Raw genomic sequence first — 18,662 nt, 5'->3', positions numbered from 1 at the left:
ATCAACACATTTAGGAAAACATATATTATCAGTTGCACTTGTAGCCTTTAGCTACATAGGCAAAGTTGAGACCAGTTCCCTAAGTAAGCACTACATGACCAGGCCAACACACTTTGAACATGTAAAGGTTATTTAAGTGAACTTAGCTACACTATTTTAACTATGGCAGTTCAGCTTTACGTTTGCAGTGTTGTTGTAGCATGTTGGTCCCAGAATATTAGAGAGACAAGAGGGGTGAGGTAATATATTTTATTGGACCAACCAAGGTTGGTGAAAAAGAGCTTACACAGAGCTCTTCTTCAGGTCTGGGACAGGTACTCAGAATGTCACAGCTAAATACAAGTTCAGTTTTATGGCAGCCAGAGGAATAGGGCTGGACTTCAACTAACTGAAATGACCTTTTCAACCACTTGAACAAAGGTTGGGTCTGATTCTGCATTTTGTACACCCAAATCTCTCTCCAACTTTATCAGGAGTTCAAACTTCTGACTGACTTATGTGAGAGTATTTGTTACAATGGGAATGAAAGATTGAGTCTCTTTTAAGGAAAGCTGACTCCTTAGAAAAATACCCATCACTTTTCTTCACTGTTTTAAGGGAAACGGGCCCAATCCTACATTCCTTGTTGCACCCAAAACTTCATTTGACTTCCAATGGAGTTTTGATTGAATAACGACTTCAAGATGAGAGGGCCCAATCCTGCTCCTGTGGAAGTCAATAGGAATTCTGCCATTGACTTCTGTGGAATCAGAATAGGCCCCGAGGCCCCTAAAATGTTGCCATGATATTTTAGTCACCCTTTTTTGCAGTACAGTATATTCTATGTCTGCTGTTTATTGGTTTGTAAGACATTACAGATTGTTGTAGGACAGGGCTAATCACTTACAGAACACAGCAGGAAACAATATTGCTTTGGACTTTACTTTGGTTTCCCCTTAATTTTTCCTGTGAGATCAAAGATCAAACTAAAATGTATAAGTACACTGTCAAGTAATTTAAAACTACAGATTAAAATGTATTCTAAAACTGCTCAAATACTTTAAAGATATGCACTCTAGTTTTACTTCTATTAAGCATTTTTCCAACTACCTTAAGCTGATAAAAGCATGTATCTAATAGTCTAAAATGCAGTACCCTACTTTAACCTATTGTTTTGTTTATGAGCAACATAAGGGGTCACAGTGTACTGAAACCATACTCTTTTCTTTCTGGATTACAATTATTCTGTGTAATATTTTATGAGGTGTGTGGTTTAGTTTCCTGTCCTCCTCTAAGCAATCTCAAAATATAACCAAACATATTCAAAGGAATACATGGGTTTAAAAACATTGTGTGGTCGCAGTTGGCAAACACCGGACAGAAGGTCAAACTGGACATTTCCTTATGGGTCAAGAGTAAAAAAATTATTATAATAATACAAAGATGAAGCTCAGAATGATAAAAGCTACTACAGGGGTTATCCAAACTTTGCCCAGCCAACAGGGTCGCACTGGCAATTTGCCATGAGTGCAAAGGCTGCCCTACTTTGCATTAAATCACCCTGATGTTTAATATGGCAGGTTGGTCCACAGAGATGTTAGCAGGCAATATGCCATCCTCATTTTCAAGGAGATGGTTAAACAGGTCTGCATGGGGTTTCAGAGGAAGGAAAGAAGTTAAGGCCTCTGCTCATGAAGTGCTTATAAGATGAGTGAGAGTGAAGGTGAGGGCTAAGAGTATTAACATTGTTCTTGGAAGAGCTTCCATATGAAGGCACATGGATAGCTGCCACCACTGCCAGTGCCACCACCTGTCATCTGTGCAAGCCCTCCATATGGCTGCCATTGGGATGTCTGTCATTGATGTCAATGACAGGGGGATTGGTCCCTTGGTCCACAGGCTGCACTTTGGCCACCCCTGACCTACTAGAAAATGTAGATATTTATCCCCACTACAACTCACAGAGTGCAAGAACAGCAAGCTTCAAAGTTTGGAACCCCGGCCTCCCTCACCCCCTGTGCTGGGGCATGGCCTCATCCCCATGCAGCTCCCCATCACACTTTGCTTTCATCATTTGCTTCTCCCAGTGCTAGGGACCATGCTACACAGCTAAGTCATCTGACCTGGCTCTACTGCTGCTTGACTTACTAGCCCTGCTTAAGCGCCGTGTGTCTATGAGCAGAGGCGGCTCATGCATTTCTACTGTAGTGCAGGCAGCTGACACTGGCCACTCCTTTGTGGCCTCCTCTTCACCTTCTACATCCCACTTGCTGCTGCTTCCTCTGCTCAGGCTGGTGCTGCTGCTGCTATTGACTGCTGCTACAGGTGGCAAAAGAGGTGGTGATGGCAGTGGTTGCTCATTGGCCAACTCTTGCTTTGGAGATTGTTGTCTGATGCTGCTGGGGGGAGAGGAGGCAGCTGAGCTGGAGGCTGGTGGCTTCCTCTGCTGCTCGACTGCCAGATTGGTCCAGTTCTGCTCGGCAGCTAAGGCCTGGCTGCTGCCATTGAAGTAGGGGGTGATGGCTTGCATAGGTGTTGGGATGGGGGATAGAGTTGATATTGGGGTGGAGGTTGGAATGGGAGTGGCAGTATTGTGTCGCTCCTCAGAGAATGAAGGAGCCCTGGGGTAGCCAGCCAGGGAAGTTGTGGTGGCTGGTTGTGCCCTAGCAGTGGCTTCAGCATAGTAAGGCGGCACAGTCCATGAAGAGAGCAGTGGAGTGATGGCACGGGAATCCGGCAGAGCAGGCGGGACAGTAGGGAACACTGCCGGAGATGGCAGAGGCAGAGTAACAGGTTTGGAGTCCCTTGCAATGGTAGCTGGTGCAATGGGGATTGGATCAGAGTGGTATTGGTTGGTCACGCCTTGCTTGAGCTTCTTCCATCCAAGGTGGTACATCTCAAGCATGTTGAGCAGCAGCGAGACACATGCCACCACCAGCATGAAGATGATGAAAATGGTCTTCTCAGTGGGCCGTGAAATGAAGCAGTCCACAATGTTCGGGCAAGGCCAGCGGCTGCAACGGTAGAGTGGCTTCAGCTCAAAGCCATACAGGAAATACTGGCCCACAATGAAGCCTATCTCAAACAGAGTTTTGAAAATGATATTGAAGACATAGGTGCGGAGCAAGGCACCACTGATGCGTATTTTACCCCGCTCATCACGGATTGGTGGCTTCTCCTTCTTTGGGGGTGGCTCCTTATTGGTGCTGCTGCTGTTGCTACCCCCTCGGCCACCTGCTGCTGCTGCTCCCCCCTGGTGGTTGCTGTCTCTGCTGCTTCCCTTCTTCTTTAGCTCTTCCTCTTTCTTCTTCTCCTCCATGCGCACAATGTGCAGCACATGGCCCAGGTAGATGAGGGTTGGCGTAGAGACAAAGATGATCTGCAGCACCCAGAAGCGGATGTGGGAAATGGGGAAGGCTTTGTCATAGCAGACATTTTCGCAACCAGGTTGCTGTGTGTTGCATGTAAAGTCCGATTGTTCATCTCCCCAGACTTCCTCAGCAGCAGCCCCCAGCACCAGGATCCTGAAGATAAACAGTACCGTCAGCCAAACTTTGCCAATAACCGTGGAGTGCTCTTGTGCATTCTCTAATAGTCTCCCCAGAAAGCTCCAGTCACCCATTGTTTCAGATCTCTAACCTACAATAAGAACATTATAGCAGTGTTATTAAAAGAAAATAGAGAAGTAGATAATTATATAAAGCCCCAAATAAATACTTGACTATTATGTTTTATGTCATATGATATGTATTAAAATATCTATATATATTGGGGTGTATATTTTCTATTACAGAATATTGCATGTATATGTGTGTGTGTTTAGAATTGCATAGACCTGTGTAAAATGTGACCATCAGTGTCAGTGAAACATAGGCACCGACTCTGTGGGTGCTCCAGGGCTTGAGCCCCCATGGAAAAAAATTAGTGGGTGCTTAGCACCCACTGGCAGCCAGCTCCCCGCCCCAGAGCCTCCTGTCCACCAGCAGCCCTGCCGATCAACTCTCTCCACCTCTCCCAGCACCTCCTGCCTGCTGCAGATCAGCTGTTCCGTGGCATGCAGGAAGCGCTGGTGGGGGAGGGAGGCAGAGGAGCAGGGGGATGCACTTGGGGGAGGAACTGGGTGGAAAGAGGTGGGGCAGGAAGACGTAGGGCAGGGCTGGGGGTGAGTACCCCCAGGGCCTGGAGGAAGCTGGTCCCTGTGCAGTGAATAGAGAATTCTGATTTGCTAGTGTCTTACACCTAATTTGTACTGTGTGTCAACCGCAGGGTGGTAGGGGGCAGAGACTCAGACCTGTAATCTCTAATAGAAGGATTTAAATATCGAAGTACTAGCCTGCTCATTTTTTGTTACTTCCCCCATCTCAGATATGCTGATCAGGCATCTAATTATTCTTGCCTATTTTTAGAAAATCTTAACTGAATATTAATATTGTTGTTGTTAGTGAGATGAAACTGCCAAGTTATACAAAGTTTGGCTGACATTATTAGATTAATAATAATAATAATATAATATAGTCCTGGTCATGGTCCAGAATTTCATTGTGCTAGGTGCTATATAAACACTGAACAAAAAAATTGTCCCTGCCCCGAAGAGCTTACAGCCTAATTCTGTAATTATGAATGTGCATGTTTACATTGAAAATAAGCATGTTCTCTTGAAAATCAAGTAATAGTTCAGTTTATTTTTGATCAGAAAGGAACACTGGATAAAAGAAACTTCAAATATGTGGAATGCAATATTAGAAACCATGAGATGAATAGTATAAATGAATGATACTTTCCCCAGTATCCTGTCAGTTGGTTCCCATTGGGAATTGGTGCTTCAATACGGTTATTTTGCCAAACAACATCATGTTGGAACCCAGGCTTTTGCTGTATAAAGTTATCATTTAGCAGAGAAATTTCTCATGGCCTTATTCTTAGTGAGAAAAACTGTTAGTTTAATCTTTCAAAAGTGTCTAGTGATTTTGAGAGTCTCTGTTTTTGGGTGCCCGCTTTAGACACTTTAAAGGGACCGATTTTCAGAGGGCAGGTACTGAAAACCTTCTCAAAATCAGACCCCTTGTCTCAAGTTGGGCACCAAAAAAGGAAGCACCCAAAATCATTACTCACTTTTGAAAATAGAAGCCATTATTTTTGTTTTGCTTCTGCATGAAGGTAGTGAAGCTCACTAGCCTAGTAAACTCTGATACTTCAGGCCATGTTTTTTGTTTTACGTGTCAACACCCCTTTGAAAAAGTTTAAAGGGCAGTCAATAAGGCTAACTTCAGAAACACCTGTGTCGTATTGCTTCTCTCTTCCCCCTACTCACCAGCTGGGATCCCAGTAAAGTAATTTGTACATATAAGACCCTCAGCATATTATCAGATTAGCTTGGGTATCTAGCCCTTGGTTTGGTTTTTAAATTCTCAAGATGCTGATATTAAAATGGCTAAATTAAAGTTTTAGTGTGATGGAATCAGATCATCTACAAAGAAAATACTCTTAAATCTTCACTCCTTAGCACAAAGAAGAAACTACATACATACTATATGTGTGCGCTGGTCACTTCTCAATTAGCAAAGTGGTTACCACAGTCAAATGCTATTCTATTTACTGACTTTACAACGTTCAGGTTACGACGAATGGCACTTATGACGCTTCTACATTGACATCCTGAGTCAACTTGCGACTATACGTTTCAAGTTTACAATGCTCGGTCCTGCAATGGAGTAGATTGCAGTTCCAAGTTCCGACGTTCCGACTTCTGATGCAATTGTAAGAAACCAGTTGTGTTGTAAATCCGAGGACTGCCTGTATTTAGTTTACAGGGATTTGTAGCTGTATTGTCCAATATTTTGCAAAGCCCTGTTTTTTCAAAATATGTGTAACAGTCTTCATGACAAACTGTAACATGTCTAACAGCTTCTGTACACAATTATCTAGACATTAACAGCTTGCTTCATTGCAGGAACTGATTTTCTTGAATGCATTGTAACCACATGTAAAATGCACCACTTGATTTTCTGTAAGGAATGCAGTAGTGCACGTGAATACTTGTTAGTTAAATTACATTCTATTTCTGATTCTATTCAGACCATTGTTTTTTTCAGAAATGAAAATATCTCATTCCCCTTTCCTCCCCTCAAAAACCAGGTTTATGAATAGTACTATATTATATATTCTACTATATCTTTCAGATATTGAGTTAAAATACAGTATATTCAATTTTAGCTATGCAATTCCAATTACGATGCTATCTATTTTAATACAAAAAATTAAGTGCTTGGTTTTTCAGGATATTATTTTTTCATACACATTAGTAACAATGTGCAGTTATTATTTTATAGTTTAAGAAAACCTTAGAGTGCTAACAAGTTTTTCACTAACCCTTTTAGCTTATCAAGTTCCTTTTCTAATGCAGCATTATTAGTAATAGTGACACTATGCACTATGTGATTAAACTAAACTGACTTTTTTAAAGACACAGATTTTTAAAAAAAATATTTTCTTTCAAGGCAGAACTAAGGGTATTTGTGTATCTTAACTGTACATTTCTGTACTTTAACATGTTTACATTTCTTCTAAATTTAATCTTAGCTTTGAATTTCCTGGGTTTATAATACTTGTTTTGAGGATATTTTTAATTAAGGGGAGTGTTAATTTTTGGGAAGATAATTAACCTTGTAAATTTTTGTGCTAAATTAATGTACTCTCAATAATAGCTCCATTTTCATATATTTTGTCTGAGGTTTTTTAATTATTAAAATGGTTATACATGAACAGTAAAATTAGTTTGATATTTCAAATGATTTGAAAATATGTACTATTAACCTTAAATCAGGTTACCTCCTTCTTCCTGTATTTCACATTCCTTTGCGCACACACACAAAATTTCCCTTCCCTGCTCTCTCTGTTGAGTAAACCTAGTGAAATAGGTAGTTTTGGAAGATTAGTATTTAGGATGATGGGTCATTTTATCCCTATGTTTCTCCATCAGCAGAGGCTGTCTCATTAAATCTTCTCCTTTACAGAAACTCACTCAGAATTACCCTGGTTCAAAATGATTTCCATCACCCAGTGTTCTCAATGAGTCTGAGTCTACAGGCCATCTTTAGTAAAGATGGCCACTGCCTCCCACTGATCCCAGTAAAAGTGACACCAAGCTACCCTAATGAAAGTTGATGGCCCCTATGCTGTCAGGAAGCAGAAAAGAGAACTGTGAGGACCTGGTGAATGGGAGTGATTGATCATCTTTGCTAAGGGCCACCTGTGGTCTCAATCCTGTCCAGAACAATAGGAGATGGTGGCCATTTTGAAAATAGGCTTTTTTTAGTGAGTTTCTCTGAAGGAGAATTATATTATTCAGTCTCTGGTGAAAAAGAAACTTTCATCTACACAGAGTACAGGGGGAAATTACTAGTAATCCTAAACAATTTATTTTCTATACTTTCCTATTGTATCAGTGTTATTAAACATTTGTTTTAAGATAGACAATGGCTGGACTGAGGTTATTGGGGACAAAAAATGGTCTGACAGAATGCTAAATTTCTTAAAGGACACCTTTAAAAATTAATTCTAACTCATAAACTAATTAATGGATTTCCATGTATGTTATCAGAAAATGTATTCAGTACTTACAGCGCTTTTTCTTTAAGTGTGGGGAGGATATAGAATAATCTTTAAACATAACAAAGCAGTTGAATACCTGCTTTAAGTGTAAAACTCAATTCAGTCTTAACTATGCAGCTGTAATCTGTGCCTCCATAATGTATATATTACAGAAATAAAAATGTGTTAGAAGCCTGATTTCCAAAGGTGCTGCACACTGGCATCTCCAGTTGACTTGGGGTCACTCATCACCCCTGCAAATCAGACCCTAAATCTCCCATCAGTGTCCTAGCTTTGTCTGTGTAGCTTTGTCAGTGATAGCAATGGTGGTGGAGACACTCATCTTTGCTACTGGTTATCTCGACCTGCCCTGAGCAGAGTAAGATAACATGCTCGTAAAATACTGGTGAAACAATAACTGCAAAGGTCTCAACAGTAATTCCTTTGGGCCATATCATGCCATTGAAAAATATGGAGTTCTGCTTAAAAATCAATGAGGAATTTGGTTTAAAAATCAGTGGGATGGTAATATATATTTAGTCTAATGGAAGCAATTGCATGAATAAAGAGAGAAGGACTTGGCCATAACAGTTTAAAAATATTCATAAAATTCCATCCTTACACTGTCCAAACATCATGGCTGTCTGAGAAACAAGTTTTCGTACTACAAAATGGTATGAGATCAAGTGTATGTGTGGGTAGCTGGGTGGGTGGGTGCATGTATGTAAAATGAGAGAGAAAGAGAATTTTTTTCATATATATATGAGGCCCTACTTCATTTGTGAGATTGCGGATCCTGCAATGTTAGGCTTCCACGGCAATTTTGATTATAATTAGCTTATTTTGCACAGTCCATGATTTTGTGTACATTTAGAGTATGCAATTAGTACTGCACTAACATTCAGTGCATGTAAAATGTAAAAGGCTAAAGTTACTGAACTCGATTTCTACAGCAGTTGTTTTAAGACCTTTAGTCTTCTGAATTTTATATTGTACCAGTCACTTTTTTTGTAATGAATGTAATATAGTTGCAGCAATATATCTGGTTCTCAATAAAATTAGCAGGCATAACATAATACTTGAGTGCTTATATTGTTTCAGCAAATTTTTCTTAAACAATTGGTCTTCTCTGGCTTTTCCAAATTACTGCTAAATAAAGGTCCATTATTATTTTTCTGAAATTTTTCCATGTCTTGTGTGCAACTCAGCTGCAATTATTTGAAGATCATCCCGTGATTCAAGTAGGGCCTTATAATTATGACTGATCTCTTATCACGTTTATTATTTAGGAGAGAAAAGATAATTCATTGACAGTTATCACTTCTAGCCATACTTTTTGAAGATGTCATGACAGCACATCACATAAATTGTGTGTGAAGGAGCATGACTAATGATTTTATGTATAATTGTGTGTATATATAAATTGTAGAATCTCAAAATTGTATCCCCATGTTGTATCACCAGAACCATTTAGTTAATTAAATATATTAGTCGAGGGTTATATTGCTACATCCATAATTGAGCAAAATTCCTCATCACTTTCAATGGAAACATCTTTAAAATTGATACGGGTCTTCAAAATTAGAAACATTAAACAACCATAAGGCCATTATTCACTGACAGTGCAGGATTGTCCCCAAAAAGAGAGAATGTGTGTATATGTAATACTTTGTCAAATCACATTTTAAATATATCAAAAGATGAGGCTTCTACAACATCCTGTGGAAGATTACTTTGAAACCTAATAGATGTCACAGACAGGAATTTTCCTGAAATAAAATCTAAATTTCCTTTCATTCTATTATTCCTAGTTATATCTTTTTTGTTATCTTTATCTCCTATTTGTTTTAGATTGTTACATTGATCTCTCTATACACGTGTTTGAGAGAAAATGGCAAGTAAATGAGGAAAGAACTTTGAAAAATGAAATTAACATCCCATTTTTAGTTAAATTACCAGACACTTCAGTCACTATCCATTGTAGTTTTAACCATTGGTTGAATACAGCATTTTTAATTTAGTATAAGTGGTTCACAGATATGAAATTACACAAGGTTTCAAGTGTGTCACAATATTAAGAATTTTTCCTGTCATCTTTATTATATTTATGATCAGATGTCTTCAAGTTAAACTGAAAAAGAGAGAGTCAATACACTTTTCAGTTTAGCTGGAAAGAAATGTCTATAAATTGTACACAAAGAGCAAATGTTTTTGAACCAAACTTTCTTCCTTTCTTGGGGAGGGGTTGTAAACACAATATTTCCTTTAAATTTACCTTGCAAACTCATTGAAAATGTTAAGGTTTTAATATTAAATCCTTTATGAGAACAGTACATCAGTTGCATACAGAAGGAATACTACAACGTTTGGATCTATTATATTTGTAAAGGTTTGTAAAAAAAATCTAAGTGTGGCAACAAATCACTCATCAGCCGTTGCTATTTATTACCTTAGATGTTTTACTAGTTCTGAGCCTACTCCTGACATCCTTAGTTAGGCAAAACTCCCACTAACTGCAGTGAGAGTTTTCCCTGAGTAAAAGAAAGGCAGAAGGACCTCAGGAAGGGAGCCCATTAATCCGCATCTGCTACACCCTTCTGTTTAATCACAAAACAAATCTGTGCTGTTCACCACTCTCAGTGGAAAAACCCAGAAAATGTTTTATTGCCATTTTGGATTGCTATTTGTAAATGCAGAGCGTTTTACTGGCAAATTATTATATTTTAAAGATGTAGAACAATGGGCAGTGAGCAGGCCACTGCAGAAACACTTTGAAGTTTAAATTAAACTAAATCCTACTTTTAGAATGGCTGAAGCATGAATGAGACTCATCTGTCAGATGCCCATATAGTACCAGTCTCCTAGATCTGAAAACTGCATAATCCAGAAAGTTACGAAGGATGTACAGCCCCATTCGAGTTCTGAGTTAAAAGCATACCCCCACTTCTCATTAATGGCTTGCAGAGACCCTGGGAAGAATGTGAAAGGTTTGTGGGAGGGGGGGTTTCAAAGAAGTTAACAGTGACTGTGATTGATACAATTTTGGAGAGAAGTTAGAGAGAATTTTTTTGAGTGACCATGTTCTAAACCCTTTCAGACGTATTTTCACCAGAAGAAAATATTTGCATGTGCCTATTGCATGTGCCTATTATTCTATACTGCATGCTATTTTACCTTTTCTGAACATCCAGTTCAATACTTGCTCCTCTCAATTACATTTTATTCTAAGCTGTACATGCTGTCAAGATTTCAGGTAACATTTCAATCTTGTTCTTCAGGGAGTAAGGGTTCTGCCTAAAGAAAAATTCCTACTATTTAAGTCTTGCATTAGCAAGCATTCCCTAATTGAACCCCTAATCTTTCTGGGGATTTGAAAGATTATTTTATTCAACTAAAATTATTATTCAAGTATTTTATTTTGGGATTTTGAACAATTGAATGTTCATCAGTTGCAGCTTTTTCATAACAGTTAGACCAAAGATTGTTGTCAGTGTAAGCAAAGTGGTTGGTATGTATTAAAGTACCTTTCAATCTTTTGCTATTATTATGGATGCTCACATTATAGGGTTTTTTTTCCAAATAAATGTATTTCAGCATAGGGAAAAAACCCAACACATTTATGCCCTTCAAGGTAATATTACGATATAACTGAAAGAAGAAAAGCCGAAGGCAGCTGAGATACATTTTATCGCATATTGCTGTGCCTTTTAAGAAGCTAAAAGAAATACCCAGTTGGCTGAAGAATTTTCCACCACTACAAGATTAAAAAGGAACTAAACAGTATCTTAGTGCTAAACTTATTTAACAAAATAAATATAGTCTTTTACCTGAACTTTGGCAATAGCTCTGGTAAATAAAACGAAGGGGAGGGGGAATAAAAGACAAACAGATAATATCATTCCCGAGATAATACCAACGATGTGGTACCACTACATAAAATTAAACATGACTTAGTATATTATGTATGTAACATTGTTCTAACGTTGTCCAAAGAATGCTTAATTTACCATGTCATTATATCCACATGCTTTTATGAATCCCCTTGCATTATAGGTCTCTGGGTACCACCCTTGTTAGGTGCTTATCTCAGCAGGAAGCAAACTGCTGAGCCAGGGAAATTAGTGCCAGGTCAACTGATGCCTATTCTGAACAGAGCGACATTTTTAAAACAACGTAGTTTCCCTTCCTTTCTCTTTTTACATCTTTTCATATTTACTTGTCCTCACCACTTCAAAATATGATTGGCAGCGCGTGCCTGGCACTGTGTTGTAAGGCAATAAAGACAATTGCAACACCATTCTGGTGCACAGTTGCACTGGCATCTCTCTGCGCCCGCTCTCTGAATTGACCTTTGCATGCATTCAGAGACTATAGGATGGATACATTTTTAGAGTTTGTTTATATTCAAGAGTAAATCTCGGCCTAATCACAGTGAGGAACAATCACACGGATGGAGCGATACCTCTGTTGCTATATACATATGCACACACGTGTAGTGTATTTTATACAATCTATAATGTAAATACGTACTTCTACTACTATAGCACATACACATAACCCGACACTGAAATGTTACAAAATATAATCAACAGGTAGCATATTTGTATCAGCACTTTTAAATAAACACATCACGCTCAGCAAAACCAAACAACATAGTAACAATCCAGAAATCAACGTGTGATTACGGTCAAAGAAAATCGTCTTGTGTTTTTTTCCCCGTAGGCTGAATATGCAGAAACAAAAACCGTGAATAAACCTAGTAAGTATGTTGTTATTACTACTCAGACACAGGCAGGACAGTGTTACTTACGCTTTGCGGTAGTAGCATTGCTGTCAAGTAGTAAAAACTTAAACTGTGCAGAAGGATCCAGAGAGCCTTGAGTCATGGCTCATTAAAAAAAAATCCCCAAAGGAAAAACTTTAGATTATTAAAAAAAAAGGATAAAATCAAGGGGGGGTGCTATTGAGTTTCTCCTGGGTACTAAAATGCTCTAGAAAGTTAGTTACCTAGCCCGCTGCAAGGCCCCGCGCACAGAACCGTTACTTTCTAACACTTCTAGACTTGAGGGAAATGCTACACATGGTTCTCGGAAACATGCTGCACCGCCCCGCCCCGCCCCGCCAGCCCCCACGCTGCTCAAGGGGTGGGCACACACGTACCGACTCAGACCTGAGCGGATGCCACAAGTAGTTAACTACCGCGTGCAATACGCGACTGCCCATGCCACAGTGCGGGCGAGCCGGATTTCAGACAGACTCGCCTATAGGCTGAGCGGGCAGCCGTCCCGCCCTCCACCTCTTCCCCGAGCCCCTTGCCGCGGCTTTGCCCGCTTACCAGACAGCTCTGGCCCCCGCCAGCCCAGCTCGGGCGCTCCCCAGGCGCCTTCCCGGCACATGGAGGTTCAGGCCACTCTCCACAGGGCAATCAATACAAGGAAGAAAGGCGGTGAAACCAGCCCCCCCCCCACCTCAGCGGGACGTGGGAAAGTTTGATGAAATTCAAGGTTTGAATCCCACCGAATCCAGGGTCTCCTCTTCAGCCATCTCCGCTGTCACGTTGTGTGACCCTGAGTGGCTGAACCCATCAAGTGAGCAACCGGCGGGGCAGGCGCCACGCCCCTGCTCCTGCTCCCGCCAAAGCTCGGCCCCGGGGCTGCGAAAAGCCGGCGAAAGGCTCCCGAGTTGCTGGGTCTGGCGCTGGTTCCGCGGCCATAACGCAGGGAGAATGATCGTCCTCCAAAGCCCAGGGCGTTCCGAACGGGACCCTGCCCGGCACAACCAGCCCGCGGGCTTTCTCCGCCGGGAGAGCCCATACAGCTGTTCTGGGGACACGCCTTTGCCTCAGGTACAGTTCCAGTGAGGCCGTCAGGCGAGTTTAAAGCCCAGGTCTGCACATTCCCATAGCCACTGCCGCCTCATCTCCAAGTTAGTGGCAATTACAGGGGGCCTCACATTTTGTTTCTTAGCTTTCCTTTGTAGCCTGTAACCACTGTCCAGTTGCCTTAGCAGGCCTTCCAAGGACTGATGCAATGGAGTGCTTATATTTGCTCCCCCTGATCCCTTGCAAATAAACAACTACATGGTTATTTCGATAACTTCACATCTTGGAGGGAATATGGAGGTACTTCAGTAATCATAATATTTCGGGGGGAACATGCTTTTAAAAATTCACGCTCACCACCATCTCTATTCAATAGTAAAATGTATACTTTGCAAGGAATAGCGCCACCTAGTGACCTCCAAGAGTATATGCGGACACCTGATCAGTCTTCAGTACTCAGATCGGGGTCTTGTATTAAAAGAGTTAAAAAAAACCTCTCAATAACACCAGAGCAAGCTTAGTTTAACTGGATAGTTATTTGTATGTTTTCATAACCTATATATAAGTTAGTGGCTGCATCAGAGTCTTTCACCTGTATATCACAGGTTTCAATTTGACCAACAATCAAAATATCTACCACCTGATCAATGGCTGTTTGGTGGCCAACCAGAAATGAATTGGTGAATCCAGTCCAGTTCCTAGAAGACCTTTCGTCACAGAACAGAAAACATCTTTATAATAACTACGCACTGCCAGGAATTGCTAACTGAGGGGCCAAAGACTCAATAGGCATGGAAAGTGAACTAACTTAACATCTGTAGAGATCTTTTCTTGCACGCATTTCTTTTTCTATTTGCTGGGCAGAAACACTGATGATGTTTTCACTGTTTTGTGTTCCTAGGTTCTTTTTGGTTTTTAGCCATGGAAATGTAAACTCTGGACTTCAGAATTTTACCAATTGTTTTCTCTCATATTCCTTGGAGGAAAAAACATTGGAATTATTCTGTCTGTTCCTATTTCTCAAGGTCTTAGTAGACCTTTGAGTCTCTGGCCTCTTTGACTTTTCTGTTTCCTTAGCCTGAGGCAATTGCTTTTGTATCAAAGACAACTAAGAAGAGAACGATGAGTTTGCAGCATCATAGTCTAAGTCTGCTGAAAAATATTCAGGGGAAATTTTTCCAAAGACACTCTTGGGAGATGGATGCCTAGCTCCCATATATGCCTTTGAAAATCTTCCCCTTTATCTTTATGTAACTATTCTTTACATCAGAGCCACATACATAAGCCTTGCCAGTCTTCTTTAGGGACGAAGCTAAAATCCACTGGAGTCGAGGGATTCCCAATGGACAGGATCAGAATTGCAAACAACCTTGACAAATTGGAAAATTGGTCTGAATTCAACAAGATGAAATTCAATAAAGGCAAATGCAAAGTACAACACTTAAGAAGGAAAAATCAAATGCACAACTACAAAATGAGAAATAATTAAATTGGAAGTACTGCTGAAAAGGGGGTTATAGTGGATTATAAATTGAATATGAGTCAGCAATGTGAAGCAGTTGTGAAAAAGGCTAATATCATTCTGGGGGTTTATTAACAGGAGTGTCATTTGTTAGACACAGGAGGTAATTGTCCTGCTCTACTTGGCACGGGTGAGTTCTCAGCTGTAGTAATGTGTCCAATTCTGGGTGCCACTCTTTAGGAAATATGTGGACAAATTGGAGAGATTCCAGAGGAGAATAACAAAAATGACAAAAGGTTTCAAAAACCTGACCTTTGAGGAAAGATTTTTTAAAATGGGCATGTTTAGTCTTGAGAAAAGCAGATTGAATGGGGACCTGATAAGTCTTCAGATATGTTAAGAGTTGCTATAAAGAGGACTGTGATCAATTGTTCTCCATGTCCACTGAAGGCTGGACAGGAAGTAGTGAACTTAATCTGCAGCAAATGAGGTTTAGATTTAGGTTTAGGAAATGCTTTCTAATTATAAGGGTAGTTAAGCTCTGGAATAGGCTACTAATGGAGGCTGGGGAATCCCCATCACTAGAGGTTTTTAAGAACAGGTTGGACAAACACCTGGGAGGGATAGTTTAGGTTTACTTGGTCTTACCTCAGCTGAGGGGGCTGCACTTGATGACTTCTCAAGGTCCCTTCCAGCCCTACGTTTCTCTGATTCTGTGTCAATGAGCTTTGGACCTGGTCCTTAATTTAGTTAGTTTAGAACTGTTGTCTGGCTTGATTTAAGGCTGTACTTCTTTTATAAGCATCATAGTCATGTTGTCATTCCATTTCTTTCTCACAAAATTGCCTGTCTCTAGTTTTTGTTTTTGTTGTTTATTTGTGTTATTTGTTTTGCTTTTGTTTTTCTTTGGATGATATTTAATTGTTCTCCTAATATTTGCATTTGTGATGTGAAATCCCAGTTTCCTATTAAATGACTTGCACTTTCTGTTTTTTTGTGTTGTTTCCATTTTCTGAATCAATCCTGATGAAGAGAATCTCATTCTCTTCCATGAGATAAGCATTTTATTCTAAAACCCAAATTATTTTATACAAAGATGTTGTTGGTTTCCTGAGGTAGGTTATCTTCTTCTCTTAGCAGGACACCTGCCTGTTGCCCCTTTTCAAATAGTTCATAGTATTGGCATTAGAACATAACAGACATACTGGAGCAGACCAATGGTCCATCTAGCCCAGTATCCTGTCTTACAACAGTGGCCAATGGCAGGTGCTTTATTCAGAGGGAATGAACAGAACAATCATCAAGTGATCCATCCCCTGTCGTCCACTCCCAGCTTCTGTCAGTGAGATGCTTAGGACACCCAGAGTATGGGGTCGCATCCCTGACCATCTTGTCTAATTGCCATTGATGGACCTATCCTCCATGAACTTATCAAATTCTTTTTTTAACCCTGTTATAGTTTCAGCCTTCCCAACATCCCCTGACAACAAATTCCACAGGTTGACTGTGCATTGTGTAAAGAAGTGCTTCTTTTTGTTTGTTTTAAGCATGATGCCTATTTCATTGAGTCACCCCTGGTTCTTATGTTATGTGAAGGAGTAAATAAGACTTCCTTATTCACTTTCTCCACACAATTCACGATTTTATTGAACTCTGTCATATCCCCTGTTAGTCGTCTTTTTTCCAAGCTGAAAATATCACCATTTTAAATCTCTTCTCATACAGAAGCTGTTCCATACCATTAATATTTTTTCTTGCCCTTCTCTGTACCTTTTCCAATTCTAATATATCTTTGTTGAGATAGGGAGACCAGAACTGCATACAGAACTTAAGCTATGGGTGTGCCCTGGATTTATATAGTGGCATTATATGGTCTGTCTTATTTTCTTTCCCTTTCCTAATGGTTCTTAACAGTCTCTGCTGCTGTACATTGAGTGGATTTTTTTCAGAGAACTATCCACCATGACCCTGAGATCTCTTTCTTGAGTTACCACTAATTTACAGCTAATTTAGATCCCATGATTTTGTAAGTATAGTTGGGTTTATGTTTTCCAATGTGCATTACTTTGCATTTATCAACATTAAATTTCATCTGCCATTTTGTTGCCCCGTCACCCAGTTTAGTGAGATCCTTTTTTAACTCTTTGCAGTCTGTTGTGCACTTAACTGCTATTTTGTTACCCAGTCACCTAGTTTAGCGGTACCAAGCAGTTTCACACAGAATGGTGACTAGTTCAGTCCCTGATACTATAATTTTCAATGTGCAGGCAGGCTTCTGCACTGGCAAAGAGTCAGATCAATTTTAATGGATCTCTGTGCTGGTTCAGAGTCCACCCAAGTGTTATTAATTGCAGTATTGAGGCGTTAGCTACCTAACAGAAACTGCTAAAGTGATGAAATCCTCTATCTACTTAAATGCCCCTCTCCCACTGTTACCCAGGGTTTTCAGAACCCAAAGCAGTGGTAACTTAACTGTTTCTCTCCAGGCAGTGTCAGGAATAAATCAATGGGGCATAGCTTCTCCATCTGATAAATGATTGATACAAACAAGAGTGCTTTCACCTAAAACTACTTTTTTATTAGGTCTTGAGCACGCACATACGCACGCGCGCATGCACACACACACACACACACACACACACTGTAGCAGTAGGTTCAGAGCATCTTAAACCTTTATATTTACCAAAGTTAAGTTGCTTTCAAGGAATCAACAGCCAAAACAAAACATTTTGACTTTCTTGGAAATTGTGCCCCCACCTTTCTTTTTGCCTGAAACTATTTGCCAAATTTGACCCAAATTCAAGAACAGTTTTGATTGACTCACAGCTGCATTTTTTGGCAAATAAACTATTCCCCCCCCCAAAAGAAGAAAAACCAACCCCAGCTCCACTTCCCACTGCCTCTCCTCAAGCAGTGCGGGAAGTAGATTTTACACTTTTGTGCCAGAACATTCTAGGACCTGGTAGGATAACACTCTTTGACAGGGGCTTTGTCAGTGTCAGTGTCAAAAACAACTAATTTTCTAAGGGTAGTCACAGCTCAGTCTGGTTCTCATTTGTGTCTATCCCTATAATTCTTTTACTGATATAAAATGGTAATACTGAATTTTCTGTATCCTGTACCAGCATTCACTTTGTTTCCCTACAGTAGGCTTTGCATGACAATTGACAAATGAAGATGGTCTAAGTGTGAAGGAGGAATGTAAATATTGCAAATGGCAGCAATAAAGCAGCACAGTTATAATGATCATTATTTGTATTCTGATCTTTAGTAGTGCCTAGAGGCCCCAATTGACAGTGAGGCCCTCCCATTGTGCTAGGTGCTGCACAAACACATAATGAGAAACAACCCTTGCCCCAAAGAGCTTACCATCTAAATCAGGGATTGGCAACCTTTGGCATTGGCATGTGGCTCACTAGGGTAAGCCCCCTGGCGGGCCGGGCTGGTTTGTTTACCTGCTGTGTCCACAGGTTCGGACAATCACGGCTCCCAATGGCCGCGGTTTGCCGCTCCAGGCCAATGGGGGCGGCGGGAAGTGGCATGGGCCAAGGGATGCGCTGGCCTCTGCCTCCCGCTGCCCCCATTGGCCTGGAGTGGCGAACTGCGGCCATTGGGAGCCGTGATTGGCCGAACCTGCAGACACGGCAGGTAAACAAACCAGCCCGGCCTGCCAGGGGGCTTACCCTGGTGAGCCGTGTGCCAAAGGTTGCCAATTCCTGATCTAAATAGACAAGACAGCCAAAGAATAGGTGGAAAGGGAAACAGAGCCACAGGGAGTTGAAGCAATTTGTCTAAGGTCAGACAGCAAGT

The 18,662-nt window shown here is 40.6% G+C and overlaps 1 protein-coding gene across 1 annotated transcript; it reads right to left on the bottom strand.

Moving 5' to 3' along the window:
• Nucleotides 1-2,080: 2,080 nt before the first annotated feature.
• GJA3 (gap junction protein alpha 3) lies at nucleotides 2,081-12,795 on the bottom strand. The gene is made up of 2 exons (XM_044981436.1): nucleotides 12,730-12,795; nucleotides 2,081-3,618 (listed from the first exon to the last, which is right to left on the bottom strand). The coding sequence occupies exon 2, from the start codon at nucleotides 3,599-3,601 to the stop codon at nucleotides 2,081-2,083; it is 1,521 nt and encodes a 506-aa protein (XP_044837371.1). The 5' UTR covers nucleotides 3,602-3,618; nucleotides 12,730-12,795.
• Nucleotides 12,796-18,662: the final 5,867 nt, after the last annotated feature.

The sequence above is a fragment of the Mauremys mutica genome, chromosome 1 (genome assembly GCF_020497125.1).
Source record: "Mauremys mutica isolate MM-2020 ecotype Southern chromosome 1, ASM2049712v1, whole genome shotgun sequence".
NCBI classification, from domain to species: Eukaryota; Metazoa; Chordata; order Testudines; family Geoemydidae; genus Mauremys; species Mauremys mutica.
The sequence above is the reverse complement of the archived record's forward strand: the minus strand, read 5'-3'. Positions and strand labels throughout refer to the sequence as shown.